General features: G+C 18.5%; 4 protein-coding genes across 4 annotated transcripts; 2 read left to right on the forward strand and 2 right to left on the reverse strand.

Annotated features, from left to right (window-relative positions):
• Window positions 1–1,308: 1,308 nt before the first annotated feature.
• On the forward strand, window positions 1,309–2,697 carry GAP40 (glideosome-associated protein 40, putative; the record flags this gene model as incomplete). The annotated part of the gene is made up of 1 exon (XM_028677086.1): window positions 1,309–2,697. One exon carries the CDS (start codon window positions 1,309–1,311, stop codon window positions 2,695–2,697), a length of 1,389 nt encoding a protein of 462 aa, XP_028533511.1.
• A 1,502-nt stretch (window positions 2,698–4,199) lies between these two features.
• Window positions 4,200–9,468, reverse strand: PRELSG_1016300 (conserved Plasmodium protein, unknown function; the record flags this gene model as incomplete). Its single annotated transcript, XM_028677087.1, has 10 exons — window positions 4,200–4,474; window positions 4,578–4,632; window positions 4,731–5,405; window positions 5,591–6,216; window positions 6,672–8,311; window positions 8,393–8,464; window positions 8,541–8,631; window positions 8,872–8,953; window positions 9,032–9,071; window positions 9,164–9,468. 10 exons carry the CDS (start codon window positions 9,466–9,468, stop codon window positions 4,200–4,202), a joined length of 3,861 nt encoding a protein of 1,286 aa, XP_028533512.1.
• A 2,722-nt stretch (window positions 9,469–12,190) lies between these two features.
• Window positions 12,191–15,273, forward strand: PRELSG_1016400 (amino acid transporter, putative; the record flags this gene model as incomplete). The annotated part of the gene is made up of 4 exons (XM_028677088.1): window positions 12,191–13,378; window positions 13,461–13,819; window positions 14,002–14,734; window positions 14,854–15,273. 4 exons carry the CDS (start codon window positions 12,191–12,193, stop codon window positions 15,271–15,273), a joined length of 2,700 nt encoding a protein of 899 aa, XP_028533513.1.
• Window positions 15,274–16,193: 920 nt separating this feature from the next.
• Window positions 16,194–18,900, reverse strand: PRELSG_1016500 (conserved Plasmodium protein, unknown function; the record flags this gene model as incomplete). The annotated part of the gene is made up of 6 exons (XM_028677090.1): window positions 16,194–17,816; window positions 18,021–18,082; window positions 18,197–18,327; window positions 18,453–18,517; window positions 18,765–18,807; window positions 18,887–18,900. 6 exons carry the CDS (start codon window positions 18,898–18,900, stop codon window positions 16,194–16,196), a joined length of 1,938 nt encoding a protein of 645 aa, XP_028533514.1.
• Window positions 18,901–21,208: the final 2,308 nt, after the last annotated feature.

A 21,208-nucleotide genomic window follows, 5' to 3' on the forward strand; every position in this document is an offset into this window, starting at 1 on the left:
ATGTACATTTTTATATGCTTTTTTTTTTCTTTATTTTTTATAATATTTAAGCAATATTTATACTATTTTTATTAATTAATCTATGAATTTTTTTTTCACCCACATTAATGTCGTGTTTTTTTTTAATTTTTCAATGTGATTGAGGATAAGTCAAAGATTTAATAGAAACATTTGATATTTTATACTATTTTTTATTCTAATTATTTCACATTTTTTATTCAAGTTTTCTACTTATTATTTTATTAAATATCATTATTTTTTTTAATACAAAAATTCAATATTTCACTTGTTTATTATATGTGTGTATGTGCTAACATAATTTAGCTATTATCTATTTGTTTCTTTTTATGTTCTATAAAAAAAAAAAAATTATTTTCTATTTCATTGCGCCCCCCAAAATATCCTAATTAAAGCAGCTAAAAAACGTGCAACACGAAAATTACACACAAATTTAAAAAAAAAAAAAACATACATTTATTTGAAATTGTAGATTGAAAAATTATGAACATAAAAAAAAAAAAACACACAAATACTCACATTTCTTAAAATTTAACCTACCAAAAAAAAATTACTATTATGTACAAAAAATATGCAAATCAGGAAATAAATAATAGTAATTTAAAATTATATAATTCTATGCTCTTAGGTATATGAATAAAAATTAATATATAAAATATATGCTTATTTATTTATATAATAATATATTTAATTAAATTTTTAGTGCAAAAAAAAAAAAAAATAATAAATAATAAAAAATAAAAAAAAGATATACATATATATGTACATATGTTAGTATATATACATGTATGTAATATATATATATATTTTTTTATATTATTTTATATTTTATTTATTATATTATTTTTTTTGAAATATTAACATATATATATATATATATATAGTTTTTATTAAATAATTTATATGTATTAATATATATATATATATTTACACACAATAACGAATTAAAAAAATGATTTAATAGCTAAATTTTAATTAAAATTTATCATAGTTTTTGTTTGGAAATAAAAAAGCATAATTCATTTTTTATTTGTCGTATGAATGATATATCTTTAAGAAAAAAAGAAAAAGAAAATACAAAAACAAAAAAAAGAAATAATAAAATAAATAAATGAATTAATATTTAGAAAAATATATTCAATAAAATATTCATTGAATTTTTTTTTTTTTTTTTATAGACTTTAACTAAATATTTTAATCGAAATATAATAATAAAAAAAAAATATATATAAATATATATATATATATATATTTAATATATATATAATAATAAATTAAATAAATAATAAAATGGCAAAGTTAAGTTTACCAGAATGGAGCGATGTTGAACGATATTTTAAAGACCCTGAGTTAATTACAGCAGAAATATTATTTGTAGCTTTAACGTTATGCAACGTTTTTGTTATGTATCGTCTATTTTTAGATGTTATACCTTTCCCTATTTTTGTTACATGGTGGCAATTGGCTCAAGGTTTACTAGTTGCCTATGTATGTGGAGAATTAGGTAGAGAATTTCCTAAACTTGCTTATTTTCCAAAAGTGGAAATCAATGAAAATATGCTTAAAGTTTTATTTATTCCCTCAATTTTTTATTGTTTGATGCTTGTATTATCAAATTATTTATTATACAAAACTCCTTGCATAGCATCATACCCAGTACTTGTTAGCTTTACTGTTGTCTTTCATCATCTTACTCGTTTTGTTGGATGTGGGGAGGAATACATGCCATTAAGGTGGCAATCCATTTTTTTTTTATTAGCAGCATTTGTAATTGGTTGCTTTGATTCTAAAACTACAGGGAATGGAGTTATTTTATGGGCTTTATTATATGCTTTGTCTTCAGCTATTTTTAGAGCTGGTTTTATGCAAAAAATTATGCATTTGGTAGATGGAAGAGGGAATACTTTACATAATAATCAACATCTTTTAGGCGTACTTATATTACCTATATTAATTATATTATCAGGTGAATGGACCGTGTTTCAATATATGCCTTATGATATCACTTCACTTCATACATGGCAAATGTGGGGATGTTTAATAACAGTTGGAACAATGCCTTTTATAAAAAATGTTATATCAAATAGATTAGTTAGAAGAACAGGACAAGGCCCATGGAGACTTTTGGAAATTTTATCAATTGTACTTGTATTTCTTATTGGTATGACTTTTAATACACCGACATATAAGGGGTATATAGCAATTTTATGTGTAATTATAGGAAGATCTATTGGTGCATTTGATGTTTTATTAAATGCTTCTGATTATATGATTGCAGAAGATGAACGAAGAAGGAAAAACCCACGATCTAATTACGCAAAAAATAGACAAAGTACCCAAGCATCGAAACCATTTTTATCTTCAGTTGACAATGAAGAAGATGAAGAAAGTTCTTTTAGTTCTAATGATAGTAAAAGCTATCAAGGATCACAAGATTATGATGACAAAGAAAGTGTAAATAGTAGTTCACAACACTATAGTGTTAATAAGGGAACAAGTAGAATAGGTAGCTCATCAAACCAAACAAGTAATGCAGGAATTTCTGGAGATGAAAGCAGAATAGGAAGTAAATTAAGTGGAAGTAGAGCAAGTGGAAGAGGATCAGGTTTTCATAACAAATCTAAATTATCTAAAAATTATTCATCAAAAGAACAACAAATGCTTGATTCTCAAGCTTAATATTGTGTTTTACACTGAGTTTTTTTTTTTTTTTTCATTATTTTATTTTTTTTTTGTAAATTTTTTAATTTATAAAAAGAAAAGTATATATATATATTTATATCATTATAAAAGAAATATTACTTTAAAAAATGTTACCGCAGTTTCAAATCACAATTTTTTTTTTTAAATTCATAATTCTTTAAAAAGAAAAAAAAAGAAAAAGTATATAATATTGTTAATATTAGATTTTGTAAATGATATTTAATAGTTGATCATAGTAGGGAATAAGTACATATTTATTTTGCCAAAATAAATACCTGGAGAATGGAAAAGTTTAATAGTTTTAGAAAAAAAAAATAAAAAATAAAATAGAATGGTTGTATAAATCCCCCACGCAAAAAAATAAAATAAATAAATTAATATATATATATATATATATATATATATATATATATATATATATATATATATATATATATAAACAATTGAAAACATAAATTAATCCAAATATATTAATATTAAATATATGATATCTTTAGATAAATAGCATGTTTAAATTTTCATTAATTTTTTTTTTCCCCTTCATTGATTGAAATATATAAATATATAAACATGAATTTTTATGAATTATTTATTTAGTCATTTTTTTTACTTTTTATTGTTGTAACTATAACAATTATTATTAGTGATATTACTATTTTTTATTTTTTTTTTATTAATGTCAAATTATTTCCAACATACTTATTATTGTACACCTGAATTTCTATATTCTAATATTATATATATAAATCTTTAAGAAAAAAGATATATTTTAACTATTGCAATAAATTAAAGATAATAAATAAAGAAGTAGAGAATCAATTTTATTAAGATTTTACAAAAAAATCTCTACACATGTCTAATGAGTAAATATATATTTATAATTTTACAATCATATATATATATATATATATATATATATATTTACATTACAAAAAACTAAAAGAAGCTATAATTTTTTTTTTTTAAATTCTTATAATTTATGTTGTAAAACTTTCAAATTTAACAAAATTTCCATGAATTACCAGCTATTTCTTTATGTTTTTTTTTAATAATATATTAATAAAAACTATATAATTTTTCAATAGTAGTATGAAAAAATGTTATAAAGTTAAAATTAGTTTTTAATATTTCTTTTTATAAACCTTCAAGGGCATCTATATATTAATTTAAATTTTTTTAACAGTTAAAATATGAGTCAATATAAAATAAAAATTATTATTTTTCTTATCTATTTAGGCATTCCTAAAATACATGAGTCTTTCTATTATTCGATGACTCTTATCAATTTTTATATTTAAGACATATTTCTCCATTAAGATATTTTGTTACTTTCGTTCTTGATAAAATATGTTACATAAAAAAAAAAATATTATTAAAAAATTATGCAAAAAATTAACTTATTTTAAAAGAATATTCATATGCATATATAAATGTATGGATATATATGCTGAATACGTAAAAAAAATAAACAGAAATATTTAAAGATTTTTGAATAAATGATTAATACTAATATCATTCTTAAGTGAATATGAATTATAAATATCTGGAAACATTGATATATTCTTTTTGTATTCTTTATGATCCCTTAAGGATGAATAAGAATTGAAGTATGTATTCATATTTGCACTTCGAGAAGAAACATTAGGAAATAACAACCTCATAATACTTTCATAAGCCATATTATTATGTTTTGGCATGTTTGCTGCAACTTGAGTTATTCTTTGAAAGTTTGTTTTATTGTTATACGAATAGTCTGGAAAAAAAATAAGAAAAAAAGAAAATAGAAAATGTACAGATGTAGAGATATAAATATGTGATATCAATAAAAATTAAAAAAGAATAAATTTTTCATATACTATCAGAAGATGTTTTTGTTAAATTCCCCGCTACCAAATCATTAAAAGTTTTACGCTTAAGAAAAAAAAATATATATCATATTGTGAATTTATGATATTTTATATGTAATGAATTTTCATTAATATATATATATATATTTTTAATAATCTTACTTCGCTATTCAATTGAGTATTAGGAATATATTTAGTATCAAAACCTTCCCCTACAACAAATACATTTGGCATGTTGCAAATCATCTGTCCAATTTTTTCATAATTACATATTTTCATCAAAGGGCGTAATTCACATTTATATAATTTAAACCATTCATTTGTTAAATGAATAAATTTTATTCCATATATTCCATGTTGTGATAGAATATAGACACTTTTATTTATTTGCTCTTTTTCAAAAAATGTTTTTTTAACTGTTACAAAATCTTCATATGTTAAATCGCTGGAGTAATAAACAGGACCACATAATTGTTTATTCATTTCATACTCACTGAGAATTACACCATTAGCTTTATATTTTAAAAATAGGGAATTCTGCTTTTTGCAAACATGTATAACTAAATTATATAAAAGCTTGTGCAAATGATATCTTAATATTTCTAAATTTTTATTTCTAAATAAAAAGGAATTTTGTTTTTCGAAATCATCTTGTTTATAGTTTATATTTGCATCTCTATAATTGCCGATATTGTAATAATTTCTACCTCTACTTGATTTATGCATGAACTTATCATAATATTTATTAATGTTCATTCTAGGAATATTGAAATCATCTCTTCCTAAAATATTAAGCAAATTTACTGTCTCTCCACTATTGTAAGCTTTAGCGACATCCTTAATATAAAAAGATGAAATTAAAATAAATATATATCTAACCATAGAATAAGTTATGTATAAGAATGAATATACAAAAAAAAAATTTTTAATTTTATATTAATAAAAACATTTTTATGTTGGATAAAAGCATTTAAAAAAAATAAAAGAGCTCATATAGATCAAAAAAAAAAAAAAAAACATACCTTGTAAGTTGTGTCTTTAAAATACTCAGAATTACTTAGTGATGTAAATTTAGATTTTGTGAAAGTTTTAAAATTTTCTTTCATATCAGAAAATAAATTATCATAATATTCTTGAGCAGAATCTAAGGTAAAAACTTGCATTGTTCTACCATATCCAGTTGTGATTAAATTAGGTATTTCTTCTAATAATTTTCTTAATTTTTTTGTTTTATAGTAATTTAAATAAAAACTCAAAGGAAACTGCTCTGAATATGTTTTATTCCATTCACTTTTAATAGATGAAACAAACACACCTATAAATTGTTCATTAGTATTTTCTCTTTCATGGGAACTAAAAAAGTCTGAATTTTTTGTATATTTATCACTTGATAAATTTTCTGATTTAAATAAGTTTGATGTATCATATGTTTTAAAACTTTCATTTTGATATTCAGACGAATCATTAGTTCCTGATGTATTTATAAAATCTAAAATGTTAACTTTTTTTTTGTCATTTTCATTACTATTTATATCTGTTTCTATTGTATTATCTTTGTCAGCTTTATGCTTGTTAATATTCTCCTCTGTGGGGATGTTTTCTTGAGAATCATTTTTTTCATTATATTTATTTTCAACTATTCTACTATCTACATATTAAAAAAAATATAAAAATTATAGAGAATCTATTTCAAATAATTTTTACAGGAATTAAACATACAATAAATATAAATAATTAGTATATGAATTTAGGTATTTACATATTTACGTTTATATATAAAGAAAAAATGCCATAAATGTGCGAAATAAAATCAGAAAAATATTTGTAAAATGCAAATCATTTTTTATTATATACACAAATTTTTAAGAACAACAACATAAAAATATATATATATATATATTAAATGGATATTTCACTAAAAATATATAAAAAAAAAGAAAATATATATTAATAAAGTTATATTATTAAAAATATACACTAATAAAACTTATTCTTTTTTAATATTATTAAATTTCTTTTTTTTTTTTCATATTTTATATACTACATAAAATTATATATAAATTATTTTTTTTAAAATATAAAATTTTATTTAATGATAATTACTTGAATATAATATTTGATCCTTTATTTTATTTATTTCCTTCCATTCAATTTTTTGTCTTTCTGATAAAATAACTATTAATTGGAACAATAGAATATGCAATTGCATTTTTGTTAATATTTTAGGGATGAAATTTGTATTAGAATATTCTTTATAATTAGAGAATTTATTTTTTTTATGGATATTTATTAAACTATTAGAATAAATTTTTGATTTAAAATTATGATTATCATTTAATTTATTTGATGAAATGGAATCAGAATCATTTGGTATTGTATTGAATTTTTCACCAAATATAATATTTTTCAAATTTGTTTGAGTTAATTTATAAGATGATTCATTATTTTTATTAAAAGAGTAATTTATATTTTTCAGATCATTAGAATTCATTGATTTTATTAACTGTATGTTATCAAGAGAATTTATTTTATTTTTATGCATACCTAAAATATTACTTCCATTATAAGAATTAAAATTCATATTTTTATCAAGAAATTGCATAGAAATACTATGCTTCTTACTATTGAATTTGATAGAAGATTTGGATTTTAACTCATTACTACTCAATGATTTTATAAATTTTAATTCAGGTATTTTTGAATCAAATGTTTGAGGTGTTATCCTAAGTTTAATATCATTAGCAAATGATAAAATTTGAATTTCCTGTATTTCTTCTAAAAATATCTGCAATTTGTCTATTCCACAACGAATTTGCAATGCCTTTAAATTAAAGAACGATCCAAATATTTTTTTCACTTCTTGTGGTAACTTAGTCAATGATACACTATTATTTATCGGAGTTTCTTCATCACTTAATTTTGAATTGTAATTAGTACATTCCGCAAGAGTGCCCAATATTATTTTTACAAAAAACTGTTTATCTGTATCCATTTTAGGTGTTTTATATTTAATTAATAAATTTTGTTCAGATACTCCATTTTTTTCATTATTATCATAGCTTTTTAACTCATTTTCTCTATTTTGTTCTATATCACTTTTTTTATCATTTTCCACATTTTTTTCCGTAACTTTTTCTATATTTTTTTCTTTATTATTTTTTAAATTTTCTTCTTTATGATGTTTTATATTTGTTTCTGTATCATTTCCTAAAATTTCCTCTGTATTTTTTTCTATATTTTTTTTGGTATCATTTTCTGCATTTTTTTCTGTATCATTTCCTAAAAGTTCCTCAGTATTTTTTTCTATATCTTTTTCTATACTTTTTTCTTTATTATTTTCTAAATTTTCTTCTTTATGATGTTTTATATTTGTTTCTGTATCATTTCCTAAAATTTCCTCTGTATTTTTTTTTTCTATATTTTTTTTGGTATCATTTTCTGAATTTTTTTCCGTATCTTTTTCTATACTTTTTTCTAAATCACTTGCTTTATTCTTTTCTAAACCTTTCTCATTAACGATTTTTTCAATTTTTTTTTCTTCCTTTTCTCTCTCATCTTTTATTTCTTCATATATTAAGCAGTAATCCAAACTCTTTAGTAAATCATAAATATTAGTAAATCCTGCATGGCTTAAATTTAGTAGTGCATTATACTTTTTGCAATATTCCCCAGAAATGTTTTCTAATTTAATTCCTTTATATGCAAAGGATTTTATTAACAAAATTATGTTTCTTTTTGTATGCCTAACAAAGAAAAAAAATTATATATTTACATTTTTGTATTTTTTTTATTTTATTCAAATTGGCTTTTTTTTTTTCATTTACTGTTGAATTTTCTGATAGATATACAAGGCATTTTGTGGTTTGAATTCCGGTGCAATCGGATTTAGCTTACTTCTAAAGAAAAATGTTTTAAGTATATTTCAGAAAAAATTATATAATTTTTATATTTCTACAATTATATGTATCTTACTTATATTTTTGAATAGTTTCATTTTCTATCTTTTTTTCAATTTCACATTTCAAACTTTCTATATATCCCGAATCTGAAAAATTATTTTTTTCTGTGAATTATTAAAAGATAAAAAATAATGCTAATAACATATTTGTAATAATAATAATATATATATATATATAAAATATTAATAATTATCTTATAATTAAGCAATCTATTATATTAAATGTACATTTTAAATAAATGCAAAAATATTATTTTCATTTAAAATGAAGATGCATTGAAAAGTAATAATGTGTTAACATGATTCCTATTACTAATTATAATTTCATATAATTTATAAACATACTTAGATGCTTATCTGATGATATCTCATTTTCTAATTCTTTATTTTCAAGTTTATCATCTTTAGTGTCATTATATTGATTATCCTTGAAAGAAAAAAATAAGATAAATTTTCTTTTTTTTTTTTAAAAAATATGTAATTTTTATTTTTCTTTTTTGGTTACTAATTTTTCTTTGTCTAATTCTATATCATTATCTTCCTTTCTAAAAAAGGTTTAAATTTAAGTTCATTAATTTTTTCTTAGACAATTTTCAGTAATATTTTGTATTTAAAATTTTGCCTATTTAGTCTTTACCTGTTATTTGTAGAAGCATAATTTTCCTCTTTTTTTTTATTCAAAAGAGTTTCATTTTTTTTGTTTTTTAAAGATTCTTTTTCATTATTATTATTTAAATTATTTTTTGAATCAGAACTCATGTTTTGAGATAAATTTTCATCACAATTATTTAATATATTTTCATTTAGCTTGTCTAATTCTGCTAATTTATCTGATACTTTATTTGTACTTAACTCTTCTTGAATACTTGTTTTTTTATTATTCAAATAATTCAAAAGACTTGAATTTGTATCACTTGTTTTTAATTCTATATTTTTATTCATCTTTCTTAAAAAGAAAAAAGGAAAAGATGTTAATGCACAAGCATCTATTTAATTTATTTATACTATTATTAATGAAAACTATATTTAAAAACTTTTTTTTTATTTTTACTAATGTATGGAGATAAAAATATTTGTATTTAAGGAATAAAGATCGTGTATGTTTATATGTTTGTTTTTTTAGATATCAATTATAAAATAACCAGTATAAATTTGTCACTTGTAAACATTATAAAAATAAATCAAACAAAAAAAATATAAAACTAATAATATATACTTCGTTTTTTTTTAAATTAAAGCATAAAGTTATTGTCTCGATTTACCAAATATATGAAAATTATGAAGAATATACTTCATATATATATATATATATTTTTTTTTTTTTGCATAATTTGGTATAAATATATTACATTTATATATGAAATAGACGTTGTATTTTTTTTCTTTCTTTTTTTCTTTTTCTTTTATATATATTAATTATATTTAAAAAATTATGTCGTAAAAAATAAAATAATTCATAATAACTAAATAAGTTTAATCATTTTTTTTTGGATACATTTTAAGATTTAGTTTTTATTTCCACACATTTATTTTTATTGATGTGTGCAAAAATACAAGTGTATTCCAAAAAAAAAAAAAAAAATGAATATTTTATATGACTTGATCTATATTAATACAAAAAAAAAAAATTGATGGCATGTCAGCAAAAAAAAAAAAAAAAATTAGAAAATACATAAAAAGTATATATTTATATATTCTAGTATTTTTTAAAAAAAAAAAATTTAAGCAGATATTTTTCTTTTTTTTTGAAATTATCTGATAGTGTTACTTAAGCTATATACCTTATAAAGTTTTCAAAATAAATCTATACTTATTAAAAATATTATTTACAAGATATATCTTATAGATGAATATATATATGTTAACTAAAAACATTTAATAAAAAAAAAAAAATTCTGAAATTCCAATTAACAATATGGTATCATTTTGGGTAATTATATTCAATAAATTATTTAAAAAAAAGATGATGTTTTAAGGTATTATTATTTAATCTGGTGTATGATACTTTCACATTATAACTATTTGTTTATTTTCTTAATATATTTAAGTTATTTTAGTATATAGTTAAAGTTATTTGTACTGTATAATAGCATATGTAACTTCTAAAGAAAATTTTACTTTTTAAAAATATTTTAAAATTCATTAATAATGAAAGAAAAAAAAATATAACCTATAATAATAATTGTTATACTAATTTGCTTCAAAAGTATTTCAAAACATATGTATAAATTAAAGGAAAATACTAATATTAAACCACATAGCATTTACTTAAGATTAAAAAGTTAATAATGGTTCGATATTTAAATTATTAAAGACAATTGATATTCTAAATTAAAGTAATATAGACATTTTAAAATTACTAAACTAATATTATTATTTAGAAATAAGAAATAACTAATTATTTATAATTAAGTTTTTTTTTTTTTTTTTTGAGTAAAATATAAAAAATTATTATAGTTAATATATAAATGTTTTTTTTTTCTTTTTTTATTGCACATTTCCTATACACACAAATATATACATCTACGTCTATGTATATAATTAACTTAATAATTTAATTAAAATATATAAATATTTTTTTATAAAAAAAATTCAAATAAAAAATTAACAATTTTTTTCTTTTTTAATTAGTATTCTTCTCTTTATATCCCAATTATTAAAATATCTCTTCTTAATGATTTAATAATTATTATATATTAGCACAATAACAAATAAAAAAATATATATATATATATATATGTTCATATACATATTTTATATTTTATTTATAATATTGTTTTTAATGTATGGTAATATAAATTTATTATATAAAAATCTTAAAGTACAAAAATTTAGTTGAATTATACAAATTAAAAAATTATATATGTGTTTGTTTACTCTTAAATGTCTTTAAAAAGGGGTATAGTATAAAAGATCTTCATCCATTGTTTAAATTTATGTTGTTTTTTTTTTTTTTTGATAATAAATATGTGTATATAGTTTTTTCATATAGTGATTCGCTGTTATAATTTAAAGTTAATTTAGTGAATTACATTTTTTTATATTTATTTATTTATTTTTTTGAAAACTATAAATTGAATGATATATTTAAAATGATATATAATAAAAAAAAAAATAAATAATTATGGAATTAGTAATATATATGTATTACATTAGGATTTATATATTTTAATTAAGCACTTGATAATTATCATTACTAAAACTTATAATTCTCATTTAAGCATTTTATTAGAAAAAAAAAAAAATCTTATGAAATAATATAAAAAAATAGATTAGTTCAAATACTAATATAAACTATTAACATTTTTAATTAAAAAGAAAAAAAAAAAAAATTGAATTCATTATAAGTATATATAATATTCTTTCTAAAATTAATATTATTTTTTAAAATAATTAATTTAATTATGGGTATAAGTAGTTGTAAAATAAAAATATAGACAACATAAACTTATATAAATATAATTCATTAGTTAATTTATAAATTATGTAATTAAAATAAAACTTATTAAAAAAAAAGATTCTTAAGTTATGTTTGTATTAATTATATTTATGTTTATATGTCTCAATTAAAAATAAAACAAAATAAAATATTATTCCTTATAATTATTATTACGTAGCTAAATATACACATGAGGTTATGCAAGAAACTGAATAACTTTAGAAAATGGATATAAATAAATTAAGAAATGAATTTTTTCATGATTATCAAGAAATTAATATAAAAAAAAAAAAATTCTTTTACAGAAACAAAAACAAAAATGATTGTATTACTTATAAAAAAAAAAATATATATTGGATAGATTCTCAGAATTACGTGGAGACAACAAATAATAACCTAAGCTTGACTAATCGTAGAAGTGAAAAATATATGATAAAAAAAAAGAAAAAATCTAATTCTTTTAGAAATACTTACGATCATATTATAAATTTTATAAAGGAAAATAAAAATGATATGAAAAAAATTAGGTATTCCTTATTTTTAAAGGCATATGAAAAATCTGAATTATGTCAGATAAAAAAACAAAATAAAAAGGAAAAAATGAATTTAGATAAATATAATAAATATATAGATATAAGGGATCCGAAAGAAAAGCAAAGATTAAAATTATTAAAATTGTTAAAAAGCTATCAAATTAAGTATGAAGGATATACAAGTTTAAATACTTTATGTGATTATTCAATATATTTTCAGGATAAAGGTGTTAAAGAAACATTGTTAAAAAAACAAAACTGCGAAAATTTTTTATATTATTTAGTTACTATAGGAATTTCATACAATGACATAATAAAAATGGCAAGTGTATTTGAAAATATGGAATATTTAAAATATTGTAATTTGTTTATGCTTCCTTGGATATATAAAAAATTGAATGAATTTCATATTTTTGATGTAAAAACATTTGTATTACATTGTATAGCATGTTCAATTGGTACACTAAATTCTTCTTTATATATATTTATTAGATATAAAACCATAGCAATAATTTTTCCTTTAGTTATAACTTATACACTTTTATCAGCACCTTTTTTATTACAAGAAATAAATTGTGGACGTCTAGTATTAGATGGATGTATCTCTTTTTTTTGGTCAATAAATTATTATCATTTACCAATAGCAATGATATTAATTATATCATATATTATTTCTATAATAAAATATATAGACTTAATATGTTTACAGCTTTATTATTTTTCTTACTACTTTAAAGATAATAATCCATGGATTTATAAAAATATAGATACAAAAATATGTTCTAAATTTAATGGGAGCAAAAACATTTGTGATTTTTCAAGAAACATTTGTTACTATAATGAAAGTACTAACACATGTGAAATAAACAATATAAAATTGGTTATATAAATTTTGCTTATATATATTTCTATAAATATAAAATTTTATTACAATTTATATATATATATATTTTTTTTAATAGGGTACAAAGATATATGATATGTTATTAAATAGTTATGATGTATCAAAAAGTCAGAGATTTACTGTGGCTATAGTGCTATTTTCATTTTTCTTTTTAATTTTATATAACTTTCTTTCAAAATATAAAACTTCCCAAAAAATTGTTAGAATGTTCTTGTCTTTTCTGATTCTACTCTTTATAATTCATATTTTTGCTATTCATGATTTTACTTTCATTAAGTTTCTATTTAGTGATCTTAATTTTAGCAAAATAACAAGTATACTTTCAAATCATGAAGTCTGGATTTTGTGTATGATTCACTGTACTATTAATTTATCATTGCATTCAGGAATGTATTTTTATTCATCAAAAGGATTAAGGTATGCTTATAAAGAGAACTAATTTATATATATAGGTATATATGTTGAGTTATTTAAATTGTTATAATATAAAAATAAATACAAATAATAAATTACTTCTATTTATAAGGATACATAACTATTCACATAAATATTCATTAATATAAAAATTAAAAATTTTTATATATTTTTGAAATTATTAGATTAGGTGTAAATGTTATTTCTTCAACTTATCTTATTATTTTCTCTTTTCTTCTTCTGGATATATTAATTTTTATAACATTTGCAAATATAATTGCAAAGCATATAAAAAATATAGAAAAAAATTATTATTTTCTAATCGAATTAATGAAAAAAAATGTTTTTTTTATTTTAATCCCTGTAGCAAATAACTACTGCAGCAAATTTACTTTATTCTTAAGTATATGCGTTGCAGTAATATTCTTAACATTAATTTTGTTAGCCGCATCTAAAAGAATTGATATTTTATTTTTGTCTATTAAGGATATATATACCTCTAAAAGCCCCAAAATATTTATTATGACATGGCTATTATTGTTTTTATTTTATTATATTTATAGAGTTGTTGATAGTAATTTTAGAGTTATATTTGTATCACATTTATCCCAAATTATTACATTGTTAATTTTGCTTTGTGTAAATTTTAATTTTTTCTGGATAAGTGGATTAAAAGAAACAGCACAAAAATTAGGCAGATGGCCAATAATTTTTAAATTATTTTTAACATTTATTAATGAATTTTCTTTAATTTATTGTGAAATTCGCTTAAAATTCCTGAACAGAGTTTTTTTATATTTTTTACGTCAATTTATAAATATTTTTATTATTCCTTTTTTTTCTATAATCCTATGTCAAAAAGTTTTAAGATTAAAAGAAAATGGATATTATAACAAGGTTGACATGAAAACAATAATGGTAAAATTAAATATATTATGAACTTTACATAAATTTATTTATAATTTTTATATATATTTATTTAAATCCATATGGCTTTATAATTATATATATATATATATATTATATAATTTTTTTAGCTAAATACTTATTCTTTAGCTTTAGAATGTAATGATAAATCAACAAAAATTCAATTACAATTTATTCCTAAGTCAAGATATACAACATACTTCAATATATTTATAATATTATATTTAAAATACTTTGGTATAGATTTGGTTTTTATGTGTTTTTTATACTCAGTAAATAATTTTTTTGTTGAAAACGAAGTTTTTTTTAAAAAAAAACATTCAAATACTGGAATAAATGAACATATTATATTGCTACTTTATATAATTTTTCTCTACATAGCATATATAAATATCCCATTATTGCAATGGATAAAAAGAAAACTGTTTCTAAAAACTAATAATTTTAACGTTTTAGATTTTCCTGTGTTACTTGAAGAAAAAAAAAAAGGAAAAAAAAATGCTTTATTTAGAGAATTTATATATAATTAGGAAAATGATAAGATGATTATATCATTTAATTTCCAGTTTTATTTTATTTTATTTTTTGTTAAAGTATAAAATTAAAATCTTTTCATGGAAAAAAATACTTATGTTATTAAATTATAAATATATTATCATTTATTTTTCTAAAAAAAAATAAAACAAAACAAATTTTAATGAAAACAACTTGTATAAATATTTTATCTTTATGTTAAAAAATATATTTCATATAATATAGACTTAGTTATGTACGTTTATTATATGTATTAGTATTTATTTTTCGTAAAATTTGTAATTATATAAACTTTTTTTTTTAATTTTTATTATACAATTCAATATAAGGAAGAAATGAACAAATTAAAAATGTACAAAATGATCCCATAGAAAAGTAGTATAAAACTGTTTACAAAATATAAAATATTTATTAGCAAAATACATGTATATATATATATATATATATATATATATATATATATATATAAATTAGTCTTTAAAACATTTGTATTTCTTATAATGTAAACATTATTCATTATAGACAAAAAAAAAAAAAAAAAAGAAAATACAAGACTAAAAAGAATTAAAAAAATAGCATACACAATTTATAAAAAAAGAAGTATAAAATTCTATGTAGAATAACCTTAAAGAAACGAAAAATATGTGAATATCACCAAACAAATAAAAATCAAAATAAAAACGTAAAAAAAAAAAAAAAATTTAAAACGAATAATAAAAATAAAATAAAATAAAAATAAAAACAAAAACAAAAACAAAAATAGAAACAAAAATAGAAACAAAAATAGTATGTAAAAAAGAATATTTAGTATTAAAAAAAAAATTATAAAATATATAATTAATTATAACTATTAATAAAATTTATAAATTACGATATATTTATCTATTAATTTTTTTTTTTTTTCAATAATTTATCCTTAACTTATACTCTGATAAATCGGAAAATTTCCTATTATTTTATTAAGTATAGGTTTATTCTTAAACAATTGTTTATTTTCATAATCTTCTTTGTTAACATAAGTAGTATATGGTGATTCTTCTTTGGTTGCGATTGTTAATGGTACATTTTTCTTTTGATCATTTATATCACTTGCATAAAAACTATTTTTGTTATAAATAATTTGTTCATTTTTATTATTATTAGAATAAATATCATAAAAATTATTATTATTTTTAATATTATATGCGTTTTTATCAATATATCTAGTATTTTTATTTTCATATTCTCCTAAGTATATATTTTTATTATTTTGCAGAGTATATTTAACATCACCTAAAAAAACTCCATTTTTATTTTTATTTTGGGGAAAATAAGTATTTTTGGATTCGATAATATTTTTAGGTTTCTCTTTTTTTAATATATTTATGTCTATATTTTTTGGGATATTATTATCATTTTTAGATATAAAATAAGATTTATGTACTTGTTTAAAATTATTTGTATTAATATTGTTTTCATTTGCAAATACATGATTTTTATTTATATAATTCACGATATTACCTTCTTCTAAATTGTTAATAGATGAATTACTATTTTTTTCATTTTTATTGTTATTTAATATTATAACATTCATAGAATTAATATCCTTTTGCAGAGAAGAAACATATTTATTGGCATCTTCATTTCTTAATATTTTCATATAATTACTATTCAAATAAATATTTTTATTATTATGCTCATATTTTTTCTCATTATAAGTATTTTTTTCTAGGTCTTGTTTATTGAAATTGTATAGATTAGTATAATCCCATTTCTTTAAATTATTTTGATTATGTGGTACAAAAATTTCATTTTTTTCTTCTATATAAGGATCATAAATTTTTTGATTAAAATCGTTTTTCTCCTCTTTATTTGCTGAGTGGATACATTTATGATTGTATATAGGTTCATTAATAGGATGTTGTATATTGATATTTCTTTCAGCCTCACTTAAAATATATACTTTACTAGTATGTCTCGTATTGTTATTTTCATTTGTTATTCGTACTATATTATTTGTATTCTTTAAATTGTATTTATTTTTTTCATTTATTTCAGTATGATTTGAGCTTTTATTATTTAATACTTTATCATTATTTATGTCTACATTTTCTTCTGATATTATATTTGAGTCATTTTCATTACTTCCTGCTATATAACAATTTTCTTTATTTAACTGATGTTCATTATTTATTTCATTCAATGTATTTTTATTTTCTCTTATTTTTAATTCGTCTTCTAATACATTATTTATTTCTTGTCTTATTTTTGCAAAATCTCTTAAAGAATTTGGGCATAACGATTCTTTCAATATGTCGTTTCTTAATTTTGCTGCTAAATCACAATCAAAACCACATTCTTCTAAATCCTTTTTGTCTACATTTTCCCTAGCCATAAAACAATTATATTCTCTTTCTAATTTAATCATTTTTGAAAGGATATCTAATTTTTCCCTCTTCACTTTATTCATTCCTCTTGTCCTAACACCTTTATATCCTTCAATAATTGTTTCCATTATCTCTTTGTCTACTGCTTTTGATAACATTATTCTCAATTCTTCCTAAAATAACAAAAAAGAACCATCATAAATAAATAAATAAATATATATATATATATATATATAAACTAAGAAAAAAAAAAAAAAATAGAAATAAATTAAATATTTGCATATTTATTTTCTTATTATTTATAAATATACTACATTTATGTAATAATTTAAATCTCTTGTAAAATTAGTGGTGCAATAAAAATATAAATTGATTACCTTAACTTTTTGAGAAAAAATCTCATCTTCATATTCAAGCTCCTTTAGTTGGTTTAAGTATGCTGTGTTAAAAATATATATATTTTATTGAAAGAAGAGAAAAAAAATAAAATGAAAAATAAAAGAGAACATAATAATAGAATAATTACATAGGGAATATATATATATATTTTCACCTTGTTGTTGTTCTATATATGGTTTCAATTTAACAAAAAATTCATCTACAAAAGAAATGGTTTTTTTAAAACTTTGATTCCATAATGTTTGAGGCTTAAAAGTACATTCCTTTTCTTCTTCTTCTTGTTTTCTAAAAATACGGAAAAACATGAACATATTTTTAAAAATAAAATTCATGTTAGTATAAATATATAAGTTCATATTCAATATAATTTATTTTCATTAATTATATTGACGTATAATTTTGTTTTTTACTGTCTTTCTAAAGATGCTTTGAGCTGTTTATTCATTTCTTCTTTAATCGCTTTTTGATGTATAAGCTACAAATTAATATATAGAATATATATTACATAAAAAGTGTAAAATTACAATATTTATAATGAAATGAAAAATATCAATGCTAAAATAGTATTTATTTAAAATTTTTTAAATTTAAAATAAAATTAAAAATTCTAAATTTAAATATGTTAAATTTTTAATAACTGTTTTATTATCAAAAGAAAATTTTTTTTTCTTTTTTTTTCACATAGTTAAGAAATCTTTTATATTTTTTTTTTAATATCTTACATTCCTCCATTTTTTTTCCCAAAGTATATCTTGCTTCTTTTTTCTAGTTTAAAAAATAAAAATAAAATTAAAATTTAGATTATTTCTATAATTTTTTTTACAATAATGGATTTTTTAATTACTTTAAAGAACTCATTTTTAAATCAAATATTATTAATTAAAAAGGAATATAATGCGTATTTTTATTATAATATAAATTTTTTTTTTTGATTCCCCTTTATTATATATTAAATATCTTTTATTTTTATTAAAAATCTTAGTAGTTTTTTGTCTTTTTCTTTTTTTTAATTTAAAAAAAAAAAGTTACAAAAAAAATCTTGAAAATGAGATCTTATGATGTTTCTTTAAAAATGTAAATAATAGACTGAATACATTAATAATTAAAAAAAAAAATACAAATATGAAAATACAAATTTAAATGAATATATTTATATGCAAAGAATGGAAAGAAGTAAATTACAAAAAAAAGAAAAGAAAGAAAGAAAAAAAAAGATATAAATAAATAAAAAGCAAAACAAAACAAAATAAAACAAAAAAAAAAAAAATAAATAAGCTTCTTTCAGTAACGAATTTACTAAAAAAATAAATAAAAAGTAAAAAACATATTTTTTTTTTTTTTTGAGGGTAGCTTAAATCTTATAAAACAATTCAAAAAATAAAGATATTATTATATTTCTTTTTAATTTTTAAGAATATACCTTTTTTTAATTATAATGTTTCTATATAAATTTTGTTTATTTAGTTGTGTAAATTAAAAGAAATTACTGTTTTCACCATATGCATCTAATAATACTAATGGTTTTTTTTTTTTTTTTTTAATAGAATTTGCATTATTTTTTTTTTTTTTAAATGAAACTGAAATATCACAGAAACACACGTGCACTCATGTATTGAGACATTAAAAGTGTAAAAATTAGATTTACACTTTTTTTATTTTATTGTAGAAAAAGAGAAAACATGTCTTTATTTATCATATGAACAACGATATAGCTTGTTTTTTTTTTTTTTTAACTTTTAAGTATTGTAATTATTTTTTTTTTTTTTTAGTGTAGAAAATACAAGTATGTTTTTTTCAAAAATTATTTCTCACATACAAGTATTTAAAAAATGAAGTAAGGGATTTAAATTTTATTTGTGTGCATAATAATGCATAGTTAATATATAAATTTAAAAGAAAAAAAAAAACATGGCATTTTTACATTTAATTGGATAACTGCCACTAATTTTATTTTTTTTTTTTGTGTGAAAATTTATAGTAATATATGTATTTCTTTAGAATGCACACAATATTTTTTCATCCTAATTTTTTTTGTTTTTGTTCTAAATAGTTACCTTTACTAGAAATATAATTTTATTTTTGTAAAAGTGATTCATTTTATATATATATATTTTATTTTATTTTATTATTTTTTCCTTTTTCTAAAATTCTTTTAATTTCTCATTAAATTACAATTTTAATTAGAATGTTTGACTTTAACTATATATTTTTTTTTATTTCAGCTGTATGGGTTCATATATTTTATATGTATCATTGATAATTGTAATAGAATTTCTTTAAAATGTGCATGTTTTATTTTCTATTGTATCTTTGAACTTAAAACATTTTAAAAATATTTTTACATGAAAAATATATTTATATAATTTTTATATACTAAATAATTCTATTAATATATTTATTATAAATTATGAATCCTTTTATGTTTTCTATCCATTTAGATAATGTAGGCAAGACTAAAATTTCTAAAAAGATATTCAGAATTTGCATAGAAAAAGCAATAATGTACATGTACGAACAAAAGGGATAAATTATAGTATTATATAAATAAATAAAATAAGATAAACTATAAAATAAATAAATATATTTTTATATGATGGATGGTAATACATATGTTTTGCAAATAATACAATTGATAATTTCATTATATTCATTACTACATAAAATAAAAAAAAATTAATTATAAATATTTCAAACATTGTAAATAATTTTATTTAAAGACGAAACTGATTTAATTTTATATATGTATTAAATAACAAAAATACTAAAAAAATTTTTATAATTTTTTTTATTAAAGAGACAGTAATATGTATATATAGAATAAAAAAAAAATGTATACATATATTTTTTTTTTTAAATATGTATAACGAAAAAACGAAACACTTTTGGGGCCAAAACTTGTTATTAGAAATATATGTAATGTAAATTAAAAAATTGCAAACATTAAGAAAAAGATGAGAAAGAACAATGAATAAATGTAAAAAGAAAAGTAAGTAAAGAAATAAAAATAAAATAAAGATGAGAAATAAACAATAAAAAAGTTGAAAATAAAGACCAAAAAAAAAAAAAAAAGGAAAAGAAAAAGAAAACGAATTCTTTTAAAATAAGATAGTAGTTGTGACAAAAGATAAAATATTTCTAATAAAAATATAAATTGTGTTGTACTTAA

This window comes from Plasmodium relictum (assembly GCF_900005765.1).
Source record: "Plasmodium relictum strain SGS1 genome assembly, chromosome: 10".
Classification (NCBI taxonomy): Eukaryota; Apicomplexa; class Aconoidasida; order Haemosporida; family Plasmodiidae; genus Plasmodium; species Plasmodium relictum.